The sequence below is a fragment of the Hylobates moloch genome, unplaced genomic scaffold, assembly GCF_009828535.3.
Source record: "Hylobates moloch isolate HMO894 unplaced genomic scaffold, HMol_V3 SCAFFOLD_16, whole genome shotgun sequence".
NCBI classification, from domain to species: domain Eukaryota; kingdom Metazoa; phylum Chordata; class Mammalia; order Primates; family Hylobatidae; genus Hylobates; species Hylobates moloch.
This window is the reverse complement of record NW_026652291.1, coordinates 27,887,129-27,910,588: the sequence shown is the minus strand read 5'-3', so window position 1 is coordinate 27,910,588 and position 23,460 is coordinate 27,887,129. Positions and strand designations below refer to the sequence as shown.

The 23,460-nt window shown below is 52.9% G+C and overlaps 1 protein-coding gene across 1 annotated transcript; it reads right to left on the bottom strand.

The window, feature by feature from the left end:
* Positions 1-546: 546 nt before the first annotated feature.
* On the bottom strand, positions 547-22,737 carry ISM2 (isthmin 2). The gene is made up of 6 exons (XM_032135083.2): positions 22,597-22,737; positions 9,846-10,088; positions 7,556-7,901; positions 3,525-3,665; positions 3,197-3,280; positions 547-1,064 (listed from the first exon to the last, which is right to left on the bottom strand). Exons 1-6 carry the CDS (start codon positions 22,735-22,737, stop codon positions 547-549), a joined length of 1,473 nt encoding a protein of 490 aa, XP_031990974.1.
* Between the last annotated feature and the right edge of the window lie 723 nt (positions 22,738-23,460).

The following is a 23,460-nucleotide window of genomic DNA, read 5'->3' as shown; positions in this document are numbered from 1 at the left end:
AAGGGCATGTGTACCACCCAGAGATTAAGGAGGGGTGGCCACCCAGGCTGGATGCCCCCCTGGCAAAGGATGGCTGTGCCCATGAGAAGAGTGGCCCTTTCTCTGCTGGCCATCAGGGGAGGGTGTGAGTGACTCATGGCAGATCCCGGGAATCAGGATGTTTCTGGAGCTGCTGGCTAACACCTATGTGCAGAGCCAGGACAGAAGAGCCCAGCTCCCAAGGAGGAGAAAAATGAGTGGCCAGGGTCCCAGCAGGCAGCAGAGGAAGGCCCCGGCAGACATATGCACAAACGCACATTTCCAGGGCCCCCAGGGACACCCACCCTGGGCCCTACATACCCTTCAACCTTCTCACTAACCCCACTGAGATATCTGCCTTGGGGTCGCTGGCCGAGGGCACGCAGCCTCGGACCAACCTCACTGGGGGAGCCCTTTCCTCACCCTGTCTGGGCAGGGGCAGGTGAGGGCCCTACCAGGAAAGTTCTCCCGTGCAACAGCAGCAGCTGCCTGCCCTCTCCCTGCAGTGTCTGTTCAGCAGCCCCGTCACTAGTACTCCTTGGCCTCCTGCAACTGTGCCAGGTACTCCTCCTCCAGGGGGTTGTCGGTGCAGGCCCGGCCGTTGTTGGGGGGGAGCACAGCGTGGAGGCGGCTCCAGTCTCCCTTGCACAGGATCCAGGGCGTCGTGTCAAACTTGAAGTGCAGCTTAGGGGAGAAGTCGGTGCTGATGAGGTTGGGCATGCCGGCGCCCTTGCCACGGGTCAGCAGCCGGCTGTCCTCATCATAGCAGCAGTGCTGGGCGGCCAGCGTGCTGCTCTCCCCAGACAGCATGGAACGCAGGCAGAAGCGCGCTGTGGGCTGGTAGATGTCCAGGCGCTCGCGAGGGCCGCTGGCGTCCCTCCACCGGAAGCTGCGGCCCTGGTGCTCGTCCTGCAGGCTCACGGGGCTGTCCATGGCCTCCAGTGGGTAGGCACACGGGCAGCTGGGCAGGTCCCGCAGCATCTGGCTCAGGTACTTGATTAGGAAGTCGCTCTTGCAGTTCAGCCACTTCTCACAGCTGTCCACATCTGCAAAGGGCCGCGAAGTGCAGGAGGGAAGCCAGTGAGAGAGCCAGGCCCATGTCGGGCGGGGACTGATTAAGGGCCAATGCATAGGGAGAGAAGGCCCAGGCCCCAGCTGGTGCAAAGGCGTGGCTTGGTAAGGCATTGGGGACGGAGAGAGGCTACCCCACACCATCCAGACAACCTGAAGCAAGAAGCTCTTGCTCAGAATAGACACGGGCCAAGGGGCTGGAGCAATGACCCAGATGTCCTCTGAGGTGCCATATATCACGTGCTGAATGGTGGGAAAGGTTTAGTTGTCATGTGCTGAATGGTGGGAAAGATCCTGAGATCTTGGAAAAGGATCTGGGGTGAGTGGAGACAGGGACAGCAGCTTTTCACCAACTGGTAAGAAGGTTTCATTATTTTAGCCACTGGCCCATTCTTGTTCTGAACGCTGCCTTTCTCAGGCAGTCTGGCCTGGGCTGAGTCACTTGGCCACTTTGGGCCTCCTGTGGCCCCCTCTGTCTATGCTGCTGTCCTCCCCATCTCCACCTCGGGAAACGTGGCCTTTTTTTTTTTAACTATATTTTTATTTAATTTTAAAATAAATTATATCCCTCAAAACAAAAACCTGAGGCTAAAGTACATCTGTCTGAGGTTCTCTTAAACAGAAGAGCTGGGGGGCCAGGTGCGATGGCTCATGCCTGTAATCTCAGCACTTTTGGAGGCCAAGGCAGGAGGTAGAAGTTCAAGACCAGCCTGGCCAACATGGCAAAGTCCCGTCTCTACAAAAAATACAAAAATTAGCTGGGCGTGGTGGCGCATGCCTGTAATCCCAGCTATTCGGGAGGCTGAGACATGAGAATCACTTGAACTCAGGAAGTGGAGGTTGCAGTGAGCTAAGATCACACCACTGCCCTCCAGCCTGGGTGACAGAGCAAGACTCTGTCTCACCATTTCACCTGGTCCCCATGGCACAGCGCAGCAGAGGCCAGGAACCTTCATAAACCAGAAAGAGGTGCCCCCCAGACTCACCAGAGCCCTGCAGTGAGCAGGGAAGGGGAAAACACTGCAGTCACCAGGGAACAGCAGAAAGAAGAAAAATGGCCTTGGGTGGCTGGCCATGTGAGAATGCGCAGAACCTTGCTCCCCACTCCCCAGAGTCCACCTGAGTGGATGCTGTTAACCGGGTCTTGTTTCTCGTTTTCCCTTCTGTGCCCTCATCCTAATGGGATGAGCTGTCCAGCACCGGACACTGAGGGACTGACTTTGATAGTTTGAGGCCCTGCACATCTCCAAGGGACTGGAAACTTCCCCAGGATCCAGATGCTGGGATTTGGGTTTTGACTGGGAGTGAAGGAGGAGCTTGGGAAACGGTAACACAGGAGAGAGGAAGAGACACACATTTCCCAGGCCCACCCCTGCACTGGAAAACAAATTGCTCCTTCCTCTCTGCTCCCAAATCTTTAGGGCCTTCTTTGCAGTGCAGTGCTCATATGGGTTATATGTGTCTTTCCCCCATGGGACCTGAGCTCCTTGAGGACAGGGACCAGGCCTCAGGCTGCTGACATCCCCTGCCCCAGCACCGTGGCCAGGCACATGATACAGGCTTAGTAGGCTCTTGCTGTGCTGAGTGCAACCCTTATCTGCAAGGTGGGTCTCCCTGCCTTCCTTGCAGGGTGCAAGTAAGACCAACAGACACAGACTCAGAGTGTGCAGGTGGAAGCCTGGCCCACGCCCAGCTGCCTGGAGGAGCAATGCTGGAGTTCTGCATACTGACCCATTTCTGACTGTACTGCATCCCCCTCTCCAGACAGAGCTTGCCCAGGAGCCTCCCAAGAGTAACCAAGGAATGGAAGTCAGAACGTCCCCACCCCATCCTGCTGCCAGGGAGGATAGGATATGCCCCACCAAATGATCTCTAAGCTCTGCCGCTCCCATTAAGACCTTCCCAGTAGGAATACCAGGCTGAGAAAGGCCAATGGGCTGGCTCAGAAATGCCAGGGCCCCCTGTTGGGGAAGCAAACCTTCCAGATGGAAGCTGTGCTCTCTGCCTCGTGGAGAGAAGCCAGGTTCCTGCCGTGGAATAATACCCCACCCTCCCCTGAGAGCTCATTCCCCAAACCACCAGGGGCAAGCCTAAGCCCCTCACTCACCTTGGTCATGCATGTCTGTAGCGTTGCGGGCCAGGAGCTGCCACTCCTCACTGGGGAGGACCAAGGTGTCCTTGTTCTCAGTGCCTTTGGGAAGAAAAGAGGCAAGGCTGGTGGCTCCACAGGCCACCTCAGTGCCCCTGATGGGGCCCCCACCTTAATAGGCTCTCAGTGCCCACAGCAGCCAAAATAGGCCTGGGACAAGGCAGGACCACCATGTTTGTGAGCTTCCTGCATCCCATCTCCCAAGCCCACCCACATTCCCAGGGGACCAAGCCTCCAGCCTAAGCCACATCAGCCACTCCTATGCAGGGGTAGGGGCTCATCTCACCAGGACAGGAGGGCAGGTCACAGGTACGGGTCTCAGTGGCAGCACAGCCATAGCCACAGGGCCGAGTCCTCTGCTGGTTGCCAATGCTGCAGTTCCCACTGCAGGGAGACCAGGGACTCCACTCCTCCTGAGGCTCATAGTCTGGGTTAAGGCAGGGAGTTGGGGGTGAGTGCACATAGCCCACAGGGCAAATCAGTACAAATCAGCACAGGGCACCCTTTCCTCAGGTGGATGCAGCCCACGCCAGGGCTTCCAGCCTCATGAATGAAGCTGGGCTGGATTTCAGCTTCCACCTGCTCCCTCAACTGGATTCCCTTCTGCAGTGAATAACCTGTGCAAATATATCAGGTGGCCCTGAAGAGATAGTATAACCCCTAGCCACTTGCTCTGTGCCAACACAGCAATAAAGAGGAAATGATACCTGGGGCTGGGAGCTATCTGACCACTATTGGTGTGACCTTGGGCAAGTCCCCCTACATCTCTGAGCTATAGGTTTTCTTATTTGTTTTCTGTGTCAGGGTCTTACCCTGTTGCCCAGGCTGGAGTGCAATGGTGTGATCATAGCTCACTGCAGCCTTGACTTCCTGGGCTCAAGCAATCCTCCCACCTCAGCCTCCCTAGTAACTGAGACTACAGGCACGTGCCACTAAGACTGGCTAATTTTTTCTGTTTTTGAGACAGAGTCTCATTCTGTCACCTAGGCTGGAGTGCAGCGGCACGATTTCGGCTCACTGTACCTCCACCTCCCGGGTTCAAGCGATTCTCCTGCCTCAGCCTCCTGTGTAGCTGGAATTACAGGCGTGCGCCACCATGCCTGGCTAATTTTTTTTTTTTTTGAAACAGAGTCTCGCTCTGTCACCCAGGCTGGAGTGCAGTGGCGTGATCTCGGCTCACTGCAACTTCTGCCTCCTGGGTTCAAGCAATTCTCCTGCCTCAGCCTTCTGAGTAGCTGGGATTACAGGCGCCCACCACCACGCCCAGCTAATTTTTGTATTTTTAGTAGAGACGGGGTTTCACCATGTTGGTCAGGCTGGTCTCAAACCCCTGACCTCGTGATCCACCTGCCTTGGCCTCCCAAGGTGCTGGGATTACAGGCGTGAGCCACCGCACGGCTAATTTTTGTATTTTTAGTAGAGACGGAGTTTCGCCATGTTGGCCAGGCTGGTCTCGAACTCCTGACCTCAAGTGATTAGTACTGTAAAGTACTGGGATTACAGGCATGAGCCACTGCTCCCGGCTAAGCCTGGCTAATTTTTAAATTTTTTGTAGAGACGGGGTTTCACCATGTTGCCCAGGCTGGTCTTGAATTCCTGGGCTCAAGCGATCCTCCAGCCTCAGCCTCCCAAAATGCTGGGATTACAGGTGTGAGCCACCCACCTGGCCTGAGCTATAGTTTCTATGTCAATCAAAACCAAGGGTAACAATATTTCCCTTGCACTGGAGATATTTAATAATTTCCCAGGCTGGGCATGGTGGCTCAGGCCTATAATCCCAGCACTTTGGGAGGCTGAGGCAGACAGATAGCTTAAACTCAGGAGTTCGAGACCAGCCTCAGAAATATGGCAAAACCCCATCTCTATAAAAAATGTTTAAAAAGCTACTGAGGAGGCTGATGCAGGAGGATCATCTGAGCCAGGGAGGTTGAGGCAGCAGTGAGCTGTGATCATGCCACTGCACTCCAGCCACAGCCGCTGTGTCTCACTCCAGACGCAGTGAGACCCTCTCTCAAAAAAAAAAAGAAAGAAAGAATTTCCCTGCTACCCATATTAGGGACCCACTTCTGATCTGAGGGAGCTGAAATACACTGTGGCTGAGCCCAAATCCTCAGGCTGTGCAGGGCCTGAGACCTAGTGCTTTCTGTGAAACCCCCAAAATACTGAGAGCTGGTTCCACACTTCACAGACAGGCCAGCACTGGTGCCAAGAGTTTAAGAAAAATTAATGGGAGAAAAGCTGAAAAACATGGAAATTTTTCCTTTTTTTTTGAGACGGAGTCTCGCTCTGTCGCCCAGGCTGGAGTGCAGTTGTGTGATCTCCACTCACTGCAAGCTCCGCCTCCCGGGTTCATGTCATCCTCCTGCCTCAGCCTCCCAAGTAGCTGGGACTACAGGTGCCCGCCACCACACCCAGCTAACTTTTTGTATTTTCAGTAGAGACGGGGTTTCACCGTGTTAGCCAGGATGGTCTCGATCTCCTGACTTTGTGATCTGCCTGCCTCAGCCTCCCAAAGTGCTGAGATTACAGGCTTGAGCCACCGCACCCGGCACGCCCCCCCCCCTTTTTTTTTTAGAGACAGGGTCTCGCTCTGTCACCCAGGCAGGAGTGCAGTGGTGTAATCATGGCTCACTGCAGCCTTGACCTCCCAGGCTCAAGTGATCCTTCCACTTCAGCCTCCCGAGTAGCTGGGACTACAGGCAGGCGGTGCTATGCCCAACTAATTTTTGTGTTTTTTGTAGAGACAGGGTTTCAACATGTTGCCCAGGCTGGTCACAAACTCCTGAGCTCAAGCAGTCCACCTGCCTTGGCCTCCCAAAATGCTGGGATTACAAGGCATGAGCCACCGTGCCCGACCGTCATGAAAATTTTCTGTGAGTTTACATTATTTTAGTGAATTGGGAAGAGCCTGTCACAACTTAGTCTTAACCATAGGCTCCTCTGTCCATTGACAAGACACCAGGGCTCCAATGGAAATGGCTGCAACTATGCATAAAACATGTCTGCACCCAGAGGAAACCTGAACCACAATATGCAAAAATAAAAATCATTATCTTGGCCGGGCACGGTGGCTCATGCCTGTAATTCCAGCACTTTGGGAGGCCAAGGCAGGCAGATCACTTGATGTCAGGAGTTCAAGACCAGCCTGGCCAAGTTGGTGAAACCCCATCTCTACTAAAACTACAAAAATTAGCCAGGCGTGGTGGTCCACACCTGTAATCTCAGCTACTTGGGAGGCTGAGGCACGAGAATCGTCTGAACTTGGGAGGTGGAGGTTGCAGTGAGCCGAGATTGTGCCACTGCACTCCAGCCTGGGCAACAGAGTGAGACTCCACCTCGAAAAAAATTTAAAAAAAAATCTGTCATCATGAGAGGCTGGTAGGTTTAAGGTAATATTTTCTGAACAGTTTGTGCTGTTGTTATGTCTTTTTCTAACAAAAATAACAAAAATAGCCAACACTTTCTTTACTCCATGCTGGCACTGTATATGTCTTAACTCAATACTCTCTACAGCCAACTCCATGTAGTAAAGATTATACCATTCCCCATTCTATAGAGGAAGGAACTGAGGCACAGAGAGTTGAAGAATCTTGCCCAAGGTCATTCAGCTGGTAAGCAACACAGCCAGGAGTCAAAGTCACATACACAATCTGATAATAAGGTCAGTCATGAGTGATGGAATTTGTAATTTCTCAATCCTTGGAAACTCACAGATGTAAATAAATATAATAGTAACAAATATCTTTTGCTTAGGGGATATCAGGGATTTTTGTGAGGGTCAAATGTTGTTTAGAAAAAAAGGGAAAAAAAAAAAGGCTGGGCACAGTGGCTCATGCCTGTAATCCCAGCACTTTGGGAGGCCGAGGTGGGAGGACTGCTTGAGCCCAGGAGTTTGAGACCAGCCTGTGCAACATAGGAGACCTCATCTCTACTAAAAATTAAAAAATTAGCCTGCCCTGGTGGTACGCACCTGTGGTTCCAGCTATTCGGGGGCTAAGGTGGGAGGGCTAAGGTGGGAGGATCGCTTGAGCCCAGGAGTTTGAGGCTGCAGTGAACCATGATCATGCCACTGCACTCCAGCCTGGTAACAGAGCGAGACCCAATCTCAAATTAAAAAATTAAAAAAAAAAAAAAGGAAAAACTCTGCAAGCTATTGGCAATGTTACTTTTGAGTTGATGATGGTGTTTGAACAAAGCCTAAGCTCCTGGCTTCCTCAGATGGTCTTGCCTGGGAAGCCTCCACCCTCTCCCCCACCCCCATTTCCACTCAGTACCTATAGGGGAGCAGCCTGGGGATGCCAAGATGGGGGTGCTCACCGTCGTTGACAGAATCCTTGAGGACCCAATCCGTGGGGGCCAGCCAGCCCTGGTCCCAGTTGTCTGTAGTTCCATTGAACCAGAGCGCCTCCTCTTCCTCATCTTCCTCTTTGTCCTCTTGGTCCTCACCCTCGATTTCCTCTGAAGGATAATCCTTGTCTTCCTCCTTTTCCTCCCCCCTCTCCCCTGGAGACCTGTCTTTTTCCTCTCCTTTGTAGTCTCCCCAGAGGAAGGACCAGAGGGCAGGCAGCCAGCTAAGGGTATCCTGGGGCGGGGGATTGCTGGGCTCAGCCAACAGGTCTATCTCCACCTCGGCCTGGGGGTCTTCCACCATCTCGATGGTCACCTGTAGGAGACAGGCCAGGCCGGCCAGTGAAGGAGGTCTTAGAGCTGCATTCCAAAGAGACGGGGGATGATGGGGTCAGGGCCAGAGGCAAGAGGCCCAACCTTTCCTTCAAACCAGCTGTCTTCTCTTGGCTGACATTTTTGGCTAAACTTCCTGGCCTCTTAGGGCACAAGAATCACAGCTTACGGCCTGGAGATGCGTTAGAATCACCTGGGGACTCCTAATTCCCAGATGCCAGGTATGGACTGAACTGGTCTGGGCTGGGGCCAGGCATGGTGGTTCTAACACATGCCAGGGTTGACATTCACTAGCTTAAGAGAAGCTGGCTTTGAATCCTGGCTCTGCCAGCATGCATCTGCTGGGCCTGGGCAGCTCTGAGCCTCCAATTCCTCATGGTAGGGCTGGAAGCTGGGCGCTCCCGACACAGCAGCCCTCGGAGGAACTCTCTTACACCACATTATGGATGGAAAATAAGTAAAATAAAATCATTTATGTGAAACTGAACTTCGGAAACATTATTTTTGGCTATTCAATAAAGTAACATGAGGTTCACTGAACAAAATTTGGAAAAAAACAGCAAACTATGAAGAAGAAAATGAAAATCACCTATATTCTGGCTGGGCTCAGTGGCTCACGCCTGTAATCCCAGCATTTTGGGAGGCCGAGGTGGGCAAATCACGAGGTCAAGAGTTCAAGACCAGCCTGGCCAACATGGTGAAACTCCGTCTCTACTAAAAATACAAAAATTAGCTGGGCGCCGGGCGCGGTGGCTCACGCTTGTAATCCCAGCACTTTGGGAGGCCGAGGCGGGCGGATCACGAGGTCAGGAGATCGAGACCACGGTGAAACCCCGTCTCTATTAAAAATACAAAAAAATTAGCCGGGCGTGGTGGCGGGCGCCTGTAGTCCCAGCTACTCGGAGAGGCTGAGGCAGGAGAATGGCGTGAACCCGGGAGGCGGAGCTTGCAGTGAGCCAAGATTGCGCCACTGCACTCCAGCCTGGGCGACAGAGCCAGACTCCGTCTCAAAAAAAAAAAAAAAAAAAAATTAGCTGGGCATGGTGGTGCACCCAGCTACTTGAGAGCCTGAGGCAGGAAAATTTATTGAACCCAGGCGGCAGAGGTTGCAGTGAGCTGAGATCATGCCATTGCATTCCACCCCATGCAACACAGCGAGACTCCATCTCAAAAAAAAAAAAAAAAAAGAAAGAAAAAAGAATATCACCTATATTCTATCACTGACAGAAAACCTTCCAGTTTTTTGCGTGTGTGCATGTGTGTGTGTTTGTGTATGTGTAGGTAAGTAGAGAAAAGAAGAGAGACACTTTTAAATAATTTTAGAATTGTGTTTTATACTTTTATGGTCTTTTTTTCCCCTTCTGGGGAAAGTGTTTTGTAAACTGTAGCTGCTACACAAACATGCAGAATTATTATCATGAAGGACTCATGCCAGGCAGTGGAGCCTGAAACTGGAATTCTGCCAGCCGCTCTAATTTCCTCTCCTATAAAGCCCTTCAGGTGGCTGTCCCCCATGCCACCAGCCCACTCCATTCCATACTGAACCCCTTCTTTGGGGGATCAGACCTGCAGATCTTTTCCAGGAGGCCTCCTTAGATTCCTGGAATCCCTTGTAGCTTACAAAGCATTTCCCACTCACTGGTGCTCACATAGCCCTGCTGGGTTGGTGCTGTTTGTCTCTTGCCATGGTCTAGAGAACAAAGGCTCAAAGAGTCAAAAGACTTGCCCAAGGCCCACAGCTAGAAAGTAGAGGGGTAGGTCCTCTGCCCCCTACACCACAGGGAGAGCATAAGGAGCCTGCCCTCTGACCCCACACAGCAGCCCCACCCTCCACGGAGTCCAGGAGGCAAGGTATCCTGAGCCCACCTTGTCAGCCCTGCTCCTCTCCGGGTGTCTGCAGGGCTGCTGGCCCTTCTGTAGCTCTCACCTGGATATCAGGGTTAGAGGTGCTCAAGGTTGTGTTGGCCAATCCCGGTAGCTTCTGCAGCTCCAGCAGCAAGGGAGTAACCTCTGGGGTCCTGGGAGGGGTGGCATTGCCTGGGGTCAGGGCTGCTGGCTCAGTGACAGTCCAGCGTCCATGTTGGTGTGGCTCTACCTGCAGGTGGGTTCTGGGGAGCAGTGGTGCCTCCTCCTCTTCCTTCAGAGGCCTAAGATCTGGGGAGGCTGCGACCTGAGGGAGAGAGAGGGAAGGTAAGGTAACAGGTCAGGGCTTACCCCACGGGGACCCGGAAAAGGCTGGCCAGGCAGATCCAGGAGCCCTGGGGTCTGACCGGGTCATAAACTCACCCTGTGATTTACACCTCTCTGGAATGTGTATCTGTAGTGTAAAATCTGCACAACACCTGCTTTAAGGCCCTCAATGGGTAAGTGAGGGTGTAGCTGGTCAGACAGTGGACTGTGTCCACAAAGCGCTTTCACAGAGGATGCCAGTGTGAGGCATGAAAAGGAGTGTCATTTCTCACAGATGAAGAAACTGAGGCTCAAGAAGGGGAGATAGTTGTTTCAGAGAGTGGTGTCCTTTGCAGACAATGTGCCTCCCACTCCCCAGGGCCCTCACAGGCCAGAGCAGAAAGGCCTCAGGGATGCACCTGGTCCTATCGGGGAGTGGGCAGCAGGCCTTGGCCTTTCCCCTCAGCCTGCTCCTGTCCACTAGGCCCCGCCCAGGCCATCCATGTGAGGGCTGTGTTCCTCCGCCTGCCTGCCTGGGGCCTGGCTCCTTTTTTCTACTCCAGGCTGCTGGCACGGCTGACTCAGCCAGTTCATCCCTTCCAACAGCCACTGGCCATGGTGTCCTCACCAGGACAGTCCTTGCCTCAGATCAGATGGTCAGTGAAAAGCGGATCCATGTCATCTCTGACTCCTGTTCCAGCGTTCATCTGCCCAGACAGTGGGGCACTAGGGGCTCAGTGGCTGCCACCTGCCTCCAGGCTATAGCCACTGCCCAGGTCTCTATGCCAGGGCAAAAGGAGCACCTCCCAGAGCTGCCTTATGAGTCTCTGGGACCTGCCACCTGTGGACCCTGCTTCACTCAGGCCACACCCTTGCCATCCCTCCCATCTCATACCTGGGCAGTATGGTATGGCTGACAAACACTGGTTCTGAGAGCCAGATAAGCTGGGGTTCAAATCCCATCTCTGCCTCTTACTAACTTCTTCAACTTGACAATATCCTCATCTGCAGATTGAGGATAATCATTCTTCCTCGCAAGGACTGTGAGAATTTTATTTATCAAACATTTCCACAGCATTTACTGTGCACCAGGCACTATTCTAAACACTTCACCACTCATTTCATCCTCCCTGTCTTACATCCTCATTGTCATGCCTGTCTTACAATGGAAACTAAGGCACAGAGAGGGCAAGTAACCTGCCTGAGGTTGCACAGACATTTAGCGATAAAGCCAGGATTTAAACCAGGCAGTCTGGGCCTAGAGCCCATTCTCTTAACCCACATGCTATAAAGTGATAGTATTGCATCCCCTTCAAAAATCAGGGGCTTAATCAGCCTAGTTTCTCACTCTCACTGACTTTTTTTTCTTGAAAGTTTGGAAACAGATTCAGAATCTTCTGTCTCTCCCTCTTTGACCTCCCCTTCTGTGGTGTCCAAACACCTGGCTCCAGGGCTCCTGCACTAAACGCCCGGTCCCAGGGCAGCCGTGAGCCTATCTCGGCCCCAGCCTGGAGTCTCTTGCTGAGTCAAAGCCCTCTAGTCTAGACAGCAGGGTGGATGAGTGGAAGGTGGAAGGGTGAGTAATGCAACAACTCAGCCCCTTCACTGACCAATGAGGGAGGCCTGGAGCATCCTCAAGTGCTGGCTTCCTGGCAGCTCCCACCCACAATTCCACCAAAGCCCTAACTGTGCCTGTGACTTTGCTGGGCATCTCCACTATCTGCAGTCTCTGGGGCATAGAGACAGGCAGTCTCGGAGCAGCAGGTGTTCAGGGTTGTGCAGCCTTTTGGCTGATTGGGACACCCTAGCCTGGTGGTGGCTGGACCTGCCTGGGCAGGTGGTACAGTGGTTATGCAGTGGTTCTTATCTGGGGACATGTGGCACTGCCTGGAGAAATTTGTGGTTGTCACAGCTACAGGGGGTTTCTACTAGCATCTAGTAGGCACAGGCCAGGAATGCTGCCACATAGCCTGCAGTGCACAAGGCCACCCCACAAGAATCATCCCACCCAAATGTGAATAGTGCTGTAGTTAAGAAAGCATGCTCTAGGCCAGGCACGGTGGCTCACGCCTGTAATCCTAGCACTTTGGGAGGCTGAGGCGGGTGGATCACTTGAGGTCGGGAGTTTGAGACCAGCCTGCAACATGGTGAAATCCTGTCCCTACTAAAAATACAAAAAAAAATAGCTACTCGGGAGGCTGAGGCAGGAGAATCGCTTCGACTGAGGCAGCGGAAGTTGCAGTGAGTGGAGATCACACCATTGCACTCCAGCCTGGGCAACAGAGTGAGAATCCGTCTCAAAAATAAATAAATAAATAAATAAATAAATAAATAAATAAATAAATAAATAAATAAATAAATAAATAAATAAATAAATAAATAAATAAATAAATAAAAAAGAAAAGCAAGCATGCTGTAGATTGGGCTGCCTGGTCTAGGTTCTGCTGGCAGCCTGGCTTCTAACCTGTGGGGCCCTAGCAGGAAAAAAGCCTCTGTGAGCTTCTTCATCTGCAAAATGGGAATGATGACAGGAGTAAGCCTAGCTCAGGCCCTGCTACCCACTAGGTGCTCAAAATGTTCATTTCCAGCCCTCTCTACCCACTCCTCTCCCTGGTGCCCAGTCAGACCATAGGGTGGGCAAAGGAAAGAGAGGTCCTGGCCAAGTGTCACAGCCACACTTGCCGCCTTTCCTCTCTGGAGCTGCTCTTGGGAGTCTCCCTCTCTGTGCGTCAGCCCTTGCAGAACTCCTGGGAGTGGAAAGAGATGTGGGGAACGTCTCATCTTAGTTGGGGTTCTCTCGAAGCCCACCCCGAGACAAGGGTTCCAGTGCAGGTGGTTCCACTGGAAGGTGGCCCCAGGAGATGCCAGAAGAGGGTAGGGGAGTGAGACAGGGAAGGAAGGGGAGGTGGCAGTCAAGGATGCAGAGTCAAGCAGCGCCGTGATGGGCACCTGTAGCCAATCCCCCTGGGCTCCTCTGATACCCCTCGAGCAGGGACGGAGCTGGAGATTTATCTGCCAACTCCACCAGTCCTGGGTTAAAGGCTCTGGGGCTAGAAGGGAGGATTTGCTCTCCAGGCACTTCAAGTGAGCCACCTACAGCTCCCAGCAGGGCTGAGGGGATCAGGGCCGGGCACCCAGAGGCCCAGCCCATAGCCAACCTCTGGGCACATCTGACACACCAGGCCTTCCTAGGCAATTTCCATACCATCTGTCACTTTTCCCAACTCAAAGGTAAGTTCTGTGCAGACAGGAATTTTGTCTGCTTTGTTCACTGTGGGATACTGTGCTGAGCACAGTGCCTGATACATTATAGGAGCTCAATAAATCACTGCCATGTAAACAAATGAACACCAGCAACCCTGAGGGGTGAGTGTGATCACCTTTATGTTAAAGATGAGGCTATGGAGGCTCAGGGAGGGTAGAGGACTTACGTAAGGTCTTAAAGGTTACAATAAGAGAACTAGGATTCAGCTCAGCCCGGCCTGATCTCAACACCTGCGCACTGGTGCACACTATGCATGTGTGGACAGACATTGGTGACAGTAACCCCTCGTGGGCCACCACCTTCTGTCTTCACAGAGCAGTTCCACTTTCATCATCTCAGCTAAATCTGGTGGAAATGAGTTCAGGCAGGAGTCCACATGACCGGGGTTCAATCCCAACGCGTACACCTACTAGCTGCATGACCTCCAGCAGGTTATTTAATCTGCCTTAGTTCCTTCCTCTGAAATTTAGGGAAACACCAGCACCTGTCTCATAGGGTTGTTGAATTAGAATAGTACCTTGTAGGTGGTAAGCATGCAATGAACGTTACCCAGAGGTGGCGATAGATGGTACTCAGAAGGCAGACAGAGGAGACATCAGGGGTACCCCCCTTGCCAGGCAATGTGCCAGTTCTTTACACCTCATTCAGGTCCCCCGAACACTGCTGCAAAATCACTCGGCAGGTGTATTCTCACGGCATTCTGAGGGGAATTCTGAGACTCCAGGTTGTCGAAGAACTCCAGTCCTATCTCACAAGACCACCTCTCTCCATCTTCTAAGCTTACATATGGAGTTGCATGCATGTACAAACACACAAGGCCATTCTTCTGGGGAGTGGTGTCACTGCCCAAATAGAGATACATCCTGAGGTGTATCTTCACCAGTTCTCTCTCTCTCACCCCTATGCTTACCTTCCCAGGCTTGGCCAGGCAGCCCCTGACCCACGTGTTTCCAGTTAACACAACAGAGTCCCAATCCCCACAGACGTTTATTGCATTGCACGAGCCCACCTGCTAACCTGTTTCAGCCCCTTCACAGTTCCCTGTTCTCCCTTCTCCTTTGTGCCTCAGGGGTCAGAAACTTGTTCTGGATAATTAAATTCAGTCACCAAGTTCAGGTCCCGCAGCCCTAGCTGTTGAAGCCCAGGCCCAACCACACAGAGCCAGGCTGCACACTAAGTCATGCTGGCGGGAGGTGCTGGAGACCCTGCCTACAACAGCAGTTGCCTCTTTAGCCAGGCCTGAGACCCTGCATACAATAGCAACTGACTCTTTATCAGGCCTCTTTAGCCACAGGCAGAGGAATAGGGCTGGATTTCATTCTCCCTCAACCACCTTCCTGACTGGTAAGCACTATTCTTTTTTTTAAGACTGGGTCTTGCTATGTTGCCCAGACTGGCCTTGATATTCCTGGGCTCAAATAATCCTCGCACCTCAGCCTCCTGAGTAGCTGGGATTAGGTATGTACTATTCTAAGCCAACCCACCCTGGCACCCAGTGGAGGCTGCAAAGCTCCTCACTGTAATAAGAGTAGTGCTGACCAAGCATACTACTACCTGCACAGGGCCAGCTTCATGGTGTGCAACCTATGTCTTTGCACCAAGCCCCATATTTAGTTTAAAGCCCTGCTGTTTGTTGCCCTTTGGAAATAGCTAAGAAGCCCCATATTTTCTTTTTTTATTTTTATTTTTTGAGACGGAGTCTTGCTCTGTCGCCCAGGCTGGAGTGCAGTGGCACAATCTCGACTCACTGCAAGCTCCGCCTCCTGGGTTCACACCATTCTCCTGCCTCAGCCTCCCAAGTAGCTGGGACTACAGGCGCATGCCACCACACCCGTCTAATTTTTTGTATTTTTAATAGAGACGGGGTTTCATCATGTTAGCCAGGATGGTCTCGATCTCCTGACTTTGTGATCCGCCCGCCTCGGCCTCCCAAAGTGCTGGGATTACAGGCGTGAGCCACCGCACCCGGCCAAGAAGCCCCACGTTTTCATTCTGCACTGGAACCCACAAAAAATGTGGCCAGTTGGCTTTCCCAGGTAAAGGCAATAAAAAAAGAAAGAAAAAGAAAAGTAAACCAAAAAAATGTAGCCAGTCTTGCCGATCACCCTATATGTACAGACTCACTGGAATCTCACAACAACACTTTAGGTAGGTATGAGCATCATCTTCACTTCATAGACAATGCAGCCATGGATCAGAGAGGTAAAGTAACTTGCCTGGAGTCACACAGCTAGGGGCTGGCAGGATGGGATTTGATGTCAGTGGTCTGGCTGGAGTCTGTGCTCTTAAGCCTTGTGCTTTGCTAACTCCAGGCAGTGGCTGAACCTTCTGGTTTGCCGCCTGCTGCTCTGCAGTGCTGAATGTGCTGGATGAACAAAACACTACACAGGATGTTCAACTCTCCCTGTCCATCTTTCCCTTTGATCCTCATAACAACCTGAGACTGAGATCGGAGAGGCTGGAGACTTGCCTGGGGCCTCTGAGCAGCCAAGCTTCCAGGCCCCATTCCTGTCCTTCCCTCTCTCCCTCCCTGGGGGCTTTTCCAACCCTTTAGAGAAAGAATGGTCTGGAGGGACAAGGAAGGCCATAGCTGAGGTCCAGGGAGGTGGCCAGCTGCAGGAGAAGGCTAGCAGGTGAGGCCACAGGCTTGGCACCACACAGACCTAGGTTCTAGTTCTCCCCTGGCACGCACTCACTGATTGGGCTAGAAAGATCCCAAAACCAAACAAAATCAGCCTTTAGGAAATGCATCCTTCTCATTGCCACCTACCTGGCAGGTGAGACCTTGCAAATCTCCAGCAATCCAGCCCCTGCTTCCAGGCAACTGACTGGACAATGGACCGGGACTGAAGTGCTGGGGGGGCACCCCCACCATGTGCATGACACTGCCTCAGGTTTCTCAGGGACCCCAGGCTCCTTCCTCTGCCCTTTGTTCTGTCTCAGCCCATACCCTCAACAAGCACTTCTTTCATGGCCATTTAACCCCTGCTGTGGCAGCACGAACCACCCCCATCCCACACCAAGTGGGACAGTCTTTGCAGACTGGAAGAGCAGTCCTCTCTCAGGTCTCCTCTGTTTATTTATTTATTTTTAAATAGAGATAGGGTCTCACTCTGCAGCTCAGGCTGGAGTGCAGTGGCATGACCTCGGCTCACTGCAACCTCTGCCTCTCGGGCTCAAGCGATTCTCCTACCTTAGCCTTCCAAGTAGCTGGGATTACAGGTGGCTGCCACCATGCCCGGTTTTTTTTTTTTTTTGAGATGGAGTCTCACTCTGTCACCCAGGCCAGGGTGCAGTAGCACAATCTCGGCTCACTGCAACCTCACCTCCCAGGTTCAAACGATTCTCATGCCTTGGCCTCCTGAGTAGCTGGGATTACAGGCCCCTGCCACTAAGCCCTGCTAATTTTTGTATTTTTGGTAGAGACGGGGTTTCACCATGTTGGCCAGGCTGGTCTCGAACTCCTGACCTCAGGGGATCCACCTGCCTCAGCCTCCCAAAGTGCTAGGATTACAGCCCTCTCCCCCCGCACCTTTTTTTTTTTTTTTTTTTTTTAAATAAAGACAGAGTCTCACTCTGTAGTCCAGGCTGGAGTGCACTGGTGCAATCACAGCTCACAGGAGCTGTGAACTCCTGGCCTCAATCCTCCCACCTTGGCCTTCCAAAGTGCTGGGATTACAGGTGTGAGCCACCACGCCCAGCCTCTCTTGCCTAATTCTAACCCCCTCAACCCCTTTGTGGCATCAAGTCCCCAGCTCTTCTTTCTCCCATGCCAAGGTCTTCCCTTGCCTGCCAGGGAGGTGGTGGGTGCCAGGTTTAGGTGCCCAGGGGCTCTGTAATTAAGCAAAACTGAGTGGGGATCCTGGCTCACCACATACTAACCTTGGGTTAGTTATTGGGCCTGCTGTCAGTTTTCTCGTCCCTAAAATGATAACAAGACAAGGAACACACATGGCAGCTGTTTGAGTGGTGTTCTCATCCTAACTAGAACAGAAAATATCCCAGACAGAGCTGGGTCACTCTTTGCCTGTCCAGCACTCAACAAACTGGCCCCAGCATTTTTTTTTTTTTTTTCAAGACAGGGTCTTGCTCTGTTGCCCAGGATGGAGTACAGTGGTGCGTTCACAGCTCAGTGCAGCTTCAAACTCCTAGTAATCCTCCCACCCACCCTCCAAGTAGCTAGCACTATAGGCATGCATCACCCATGCCTGGCCTGGCCCAGCCTCTTTTATTTAATTAATTTATTTATTTGAAGACAGGGTCGGCCAGACACGGTGTCTGGCGCCTGTAATCCCAGAACTTTGGGAGGCTGAAGCAGACAGATCATCTGAGCTCGGGAGTTTGAGACCAGCCTGACCAATCTGGCTACTAAAAATACAAAATTAGCCAGGCATGGTGGCACATGCCTGTAATCCCAGCTACTCAGGAAGGCTGAGGCAGGAGAATCGCTTGAACCTGGGAGGCAGAGGTTGCAGTGAGCCAAGATTGCACCATTGCTCTCCAGCCTGGGCAACAAGAACGAAACTTCATCTCAAAAAAAGAAAAAAAAAAAAAGACACGGTCTCATTCTGTCACCCAGGCTGGAGTGCAGTGGTGCAATCAATCACAGCTCACTGTAGCCTCAAACTCCTGGGCTTAAGCAATCCTCCCACTTCAGCCCCCAGCAGCTGGGATTACAGGTGCATGCCATTACGCTTGGCTAATTTTTGTATTTTTAGTAGAGACAGGGTTTCTCCATGCTGCCCAGGCTGATCTTGAACTCCTGAGCTCAAGTGATCCACCTGCCTTGGCTTCCCAAAGTACTGGGATTACAGGTATGAGCCACCGTGCCTGGCCCCCAGCCTCTTTTTATGATGATGTCACCATCCATGTATCTGGCGCTTTTTCACCCAGCACTGCATCTGACAGAATGGGTTCTTATTTTACTGTGGGAGTAAACTGAGGCTCAGCAACAGGCCTGCCCAGAGAAGCGGGGGCCACATTTTGTTCACAAGGCTAATTATTTATTATTATTTTTTTTTTGGAGAGGGAGTCTCACTCTGTCGCCCAGGCTGGAGTGCAGTGGCACGATCTCAGCACACTGCAACCTCCGCCTCCCCAGTTCAAGCAATTCTCCTGCCTCAGCCTTCCAAGTAGCTGGGATTATAGGCACCCACCACCACGCCTGGCTAATTTTTATATTTTTAGTAGAGATGGGGTTTCTCCATGTCAGCCAGGCTGGTCTCGAACTCCTGACCTCAAGTGATCCGCCCGCCTCGGCCTCCCAAAGTGCTGAGATTACAGGTGTGAGCCACTGCACCCAGCCTGGTCAGTTATTTGTGACACACCACCCAAGTCCCTAGAATAGCAATCTGCATTCTCTCAACATGACTCCTTAAACTAACACCTTTGCCATAGACAGCTTTAACACAAATCATGCAGACTCATGGAACAATGTCAGAGCTGGACAGGACCATAAAGATGACTTAGGCTCTCTTAGCTCTCTTTTTTCATTTTATTTATTTATTTTTGAGACAGAGTCTCGCTTTGTCACCGAGGCTGGAGTGCAGTGGCGCGATCTCAGCTCACTGCAACTTCCGCCTCCTGAGCTCAGGAGATCCTCCCACCTCAGCCTCCTGAGTAGCTGAGACTATGGGGGTGCATCATCACGCTCAGCTAATTTTTGTATTTTTGTGGGGCTAGAGATGGGTTTTCGCCATGTTGCTCAGGCTGGTCTTGAACTCCTGGGCTCAAGCAATTCTTCCACCTTGGCCTCCCAAAGTGCTGGGATTACAGGTGTGAGCCACCATGCAGGCCCCTCTTTTTAAATGTGAGGAAATCATCCGAGGCGAGTCACACATGCATTAATGACCCACTGGGACCAGAACTCCAAGCCCTAGACTCCAAGCTCTGCTTTTTCATTGTGGCACTAATTTGTTTTCACATGTTTTTGATGACTCTGCCAGGCTTTGTACTGGAGCTGAGGATATGATTTTGGCTCTGAAATAACTCATCCTCTAGGATGTTCTTGTTAGGGGAAGATTTGGCAAACACACTAAAAATAATTACAATACAAAGCAGTAAGTATTAAAATAGAAAGTATTCATGCCAAGTGAGCAGAAACAATGCCAATTTAGTTAATTTTATTATCACTGTCATCTCTATGTAGGAGGAGGGACTGGTGAGAGGCCTCATCTGTCTACAACAGTCATTCTCCACTACGGGCAGTGGGGATAGGGTGCCCACAGGAGCACTGGTCCTCATGAGGAGGCGAGTGCTACAGGCACCTAGTGGGTAGAGGCCAGGAATGCTGCTAAACGTTCTGTAAAGCATAAGACAACAGCCCCTACCACAAAGAATTATATGGCCCAAAATGACAAGGGTGCTGGGGCTGAGAAGAGCCAGTCTAAAGGATGCATTCTCAATAGGGGTAATAACTAGATCTTGTAAGAGACCAAAAAGTCTTAAGATATTACAATGGTTTGTAGCATTCCAAAGGGCCATAATACATAGACAGTGTATCTATGGTATTAAAATGTCATGGGGAGGTTGGGAGTGGTGGCTGACACCTGTAAGCCTAGCACTTTGGTTGGCCAAGGCAGATGGATCACTTGAGGTCAGGAGTTTGAGAACAGCCTGGTCAACATGATGAAACCCCATCTCTACTAAAAAAATACAAAAACTAGCTGGGCGTGGTGGCAGGCATCTGTAATCTCAGCTACTCGGGAGGTTGAGGCAGGAGAATCGCTTAAACTTGGGAGGTGGAGGATGCAGTGAGCCGAGATTGAGCAAGACGCCATGTCAGAAAAAAATTCGGCTGGGCATGGTGGCTCACGCCTGTAATCCCAGCACTTTGGGAGGCTGAGGCGGGCAGGTCACCTGAGGTCGGGAGTTCAAGACCAGCCTGACCAACATGCAGAAACTCCATCTCTACTAAAAATACAAAATTAGCTGGGCGTGGTGGCGCATGCCTGTAATCCCAGCTACTCGGGAGGCAGAGGCAGGAGAATCGCTTGAACCCGGGAGGCGGAGGTTGTGGTGAGCCGAGATCACGCCATTGCACTCCAGTCTGGGCAACAAGAGCAAAACTCCGTCTCGGAAAAAAAAAAAAAGCCGGGCGTAATGGCTCACATCTGTAATCCCAGCACTTAGGGAGGCTTAGGGAGGCCTAGGCAGGCGGATCATGAGGTCAGGAGTTCGAGACCAGCCAGTTCGAGACCAGCCTGGCCAACATGGTGAAACCCCCTCTTGACTAAAAATACAAAAATTAGCCAGGCGTGGTGGTGCAAGCCTGTGATCCCAGCTACTGGGGAGGCTAAGGCAGGAGAATTGCTTGAACCCGAGAGGCGGAGGTTGCAGTGAACCGAGATCGTGCCACCACATTCCAGCCTGGGTGACAGAGTGAGACTCCATCTCAGAAAAAAAAAAAAAAAATTAATGGGGAGTGGGGACAGGAAAAAAGCCTAAAAGACTCCTTAAGGAGGCAGAAAAAAAGGTAGCAAAACTGGTCTACAGACACATCCTCAAGTGCAGCCAGTCTCCCCCTTCCTTCCCACGGCCTTTGGAGGGTTTCAGCAGCCTGGACAAGTTCTGGCTCTCACTCACTCACAATCTCCCACACCCTGCATGCCTATATGGACCCTCAGTGTCGTCATCTCAAAAATGGGAAGAATTGCCGTGTGCGGTGGCTCACACCTGTAATCCCAGCACTTTGGGAGGCCGAGGCAGGTGGATCACAAGGTCAGGAGCTCAAGACCAGCCTGGCCAAGATGGTGAAACCCCGTCTCTACTAAAAATACAAAAATTAGCCAGGCGCGGTGGCAGGCGCCTGTTATCCCAGCTACTCAGGAGGCTGAGACAGGAGAATAGCTTGAACCCGGGCGGCAGAAGTTGCAGTGAGCCGAGATCGTGCCACGGCACTCCAGCCTGGGCGACAGAGTGAGGCTCTGTCTCAAAAAAAAAAAAAAAAAAAAAAAAAAAAAAAAAAAAAAAAAAAAAAAAGAAGAATGGCTGGGCACCATGGCTCACGCCTACAATACCAGCACTATGGGAGGCCGAGGCAGGAGGATTGCTTGAGGTCAGAAGTTCAAGACCAGCCTGGGACACAGAGTGAGACCCCCATCTCTATAAAATAAAAAATAAAAAAAATTAGCCAGGTGTGGTGGTGCATGCCTGCAGTCCCAGGTACCCAGGAGGCTGAGGCTAGAGGATCGATTGAGTCCGGGAGGTTGAACAGCAAGCTATTATCACACCACCGCACTCCAGCCTGGGTGACAGAGAGAGACCCTGTCCCAAAAATAAAATAAAATAAAAGAGAGGGAGAAAGAAAAGGAAGGAAGGAAGGAAGAAAGAAAGGAAGGAAGGAAGGAAGGAAGGAAGGAAGGAAGGAAGGAAGGAAGGAAGGAAGGAAGGAAGGAAAAATGGCAAGATGGGAAGAGCTATTCGGGCCTCCTACAGCTTAGTACATGGAAGGACCCAGGACCCAAGACCTAAGACCACCTGCCACATAGGACTGCTCTTGTATACCCTAATACAAGTCTGGCTGTCTTTGTCCCCATGGGAATGAACGTCCGCTGCATTCCAGGGGGCAATAAGCTGGACTGTAGACCAGTGACTGGAAGTGACTGAAGCCTGTGTCTTCAGTGACTGGAAGACACAGGCTTTGACAGACCATGGCTTCTCTCCATGGCCAACACCACTCTTCGGTCTCATACCTGTTTTATACCCCCAACGCCCTCCCACAGGCCACGAGGACAGAGCCAGTCTCAGGCTGGCCACCCCTGCCAGGGGCTGGAAAGCCCCACTGTGCCTCCGCTTGTCTCATGGAAGGGGCTCACCTGACCGTTTGAACCTCAGCGGCCCGACTCGCCACTCCGCAAAGCGCCAGATTCCTCGCACCAGCGGGACTCCTCTCCCCGAGCCAGCGCGCACCTGGAAAGGGAGCTGCAGGCGAGGTTCGCTCAGGGCGAGGAAGCCCGGCCACCGCGGAGTGTCGGCCACCTCACTCGGCACAGAAGTCAAACTTGTCACCCGGCTGGTCCGCGGCAGCCCGGCTCGCGGCCACGCGCGAGGAGTGGGAGCCCCGAAGTTTGGTGCACCTGGGCAACGCCCGGTGTCCGGGAGCTTCCGGCCGGCCCCGGCCCCTCTCTGTCCCTCGGGGGGTCGCTTCCTGTGTGTGTCCGGGTCCCGCTCCCAGCACGGCTAGAGCCGGCGGGCTGGGGAGGAGGGACCGCGCGCTCCGCAGCCGGGTGCCGCCGCCACTCACCTCTGCGAGCCTCGTAAGGCTCCCAGGCCGTGGTCCGCGGAGCCGCGGCTTCTTCACGGGGAGCCCTCGCGCCGCGACCAGCAGCGCCGCAAGCAAAAGCACGCAGAGGAGGAGCCCGGCTCGGTCGCAGAGCGCACGCATCGTCTCGGTTCCGAGGCTGCTCTGCCTGCGCCTCTGCCCGCGGCCGCGAACCCAGTCGCGCCCCGCCTCGCCTCCTCCGGGGGCGGGACCCCGGGATCCTGAGGGGCGCGCGGGGCACGGGGGCGCGCGGGGCGGGGGCGCGCAGCTCCCACAGCCTCTCTGGCCCCGGCTCCTCCCGTGGGCGCCCGCACAGCTCTAAGGTCCGCGCACCTGGACGTCCCCCGCCCTCCTCGGAGGGGCCCCTCAGCGCTCCCCGACCCGTCTTGGCCCTGCAGGCGGCTCTCTTTGATCTGGCCGCCTCCCCGCCCTCAGTCCCCGCCGCTGTCGCCGTCGCAGCCCCTAGCGAATTCCTGTTCGCGGGAAGCTGCGGCCCGGCGCGCTCCGGCCCCGCGCTGAGACTCCTGAGGGGCCCTGAGGGTCTGACGCCACCTCTGCCCTCCCCGACCGCCCTCCAACTGCGACCTGGACCGGCGGTGCCGCGCTGGCGAGGGAGGCGCAGCCCGACGGGAGAGTGGCGCGAGTCTTCGGATGCCGGGCAGATGTTTGGTTATGCCTCGAGGAAGGTTTGCTGGGGAGGAAGCCTAGAAGTAACTCCCCCAGGGCTCTTGCCAGTCTACTGCCAGAGGTGGAGACCAGAGCAGAGGCACAAGCCAGCACCTGCCACTCTGCGCCCAGTGTCCTCGGAATGTTCTCAGAGCACTTTTAAAAACGGGAGAGCCGGCC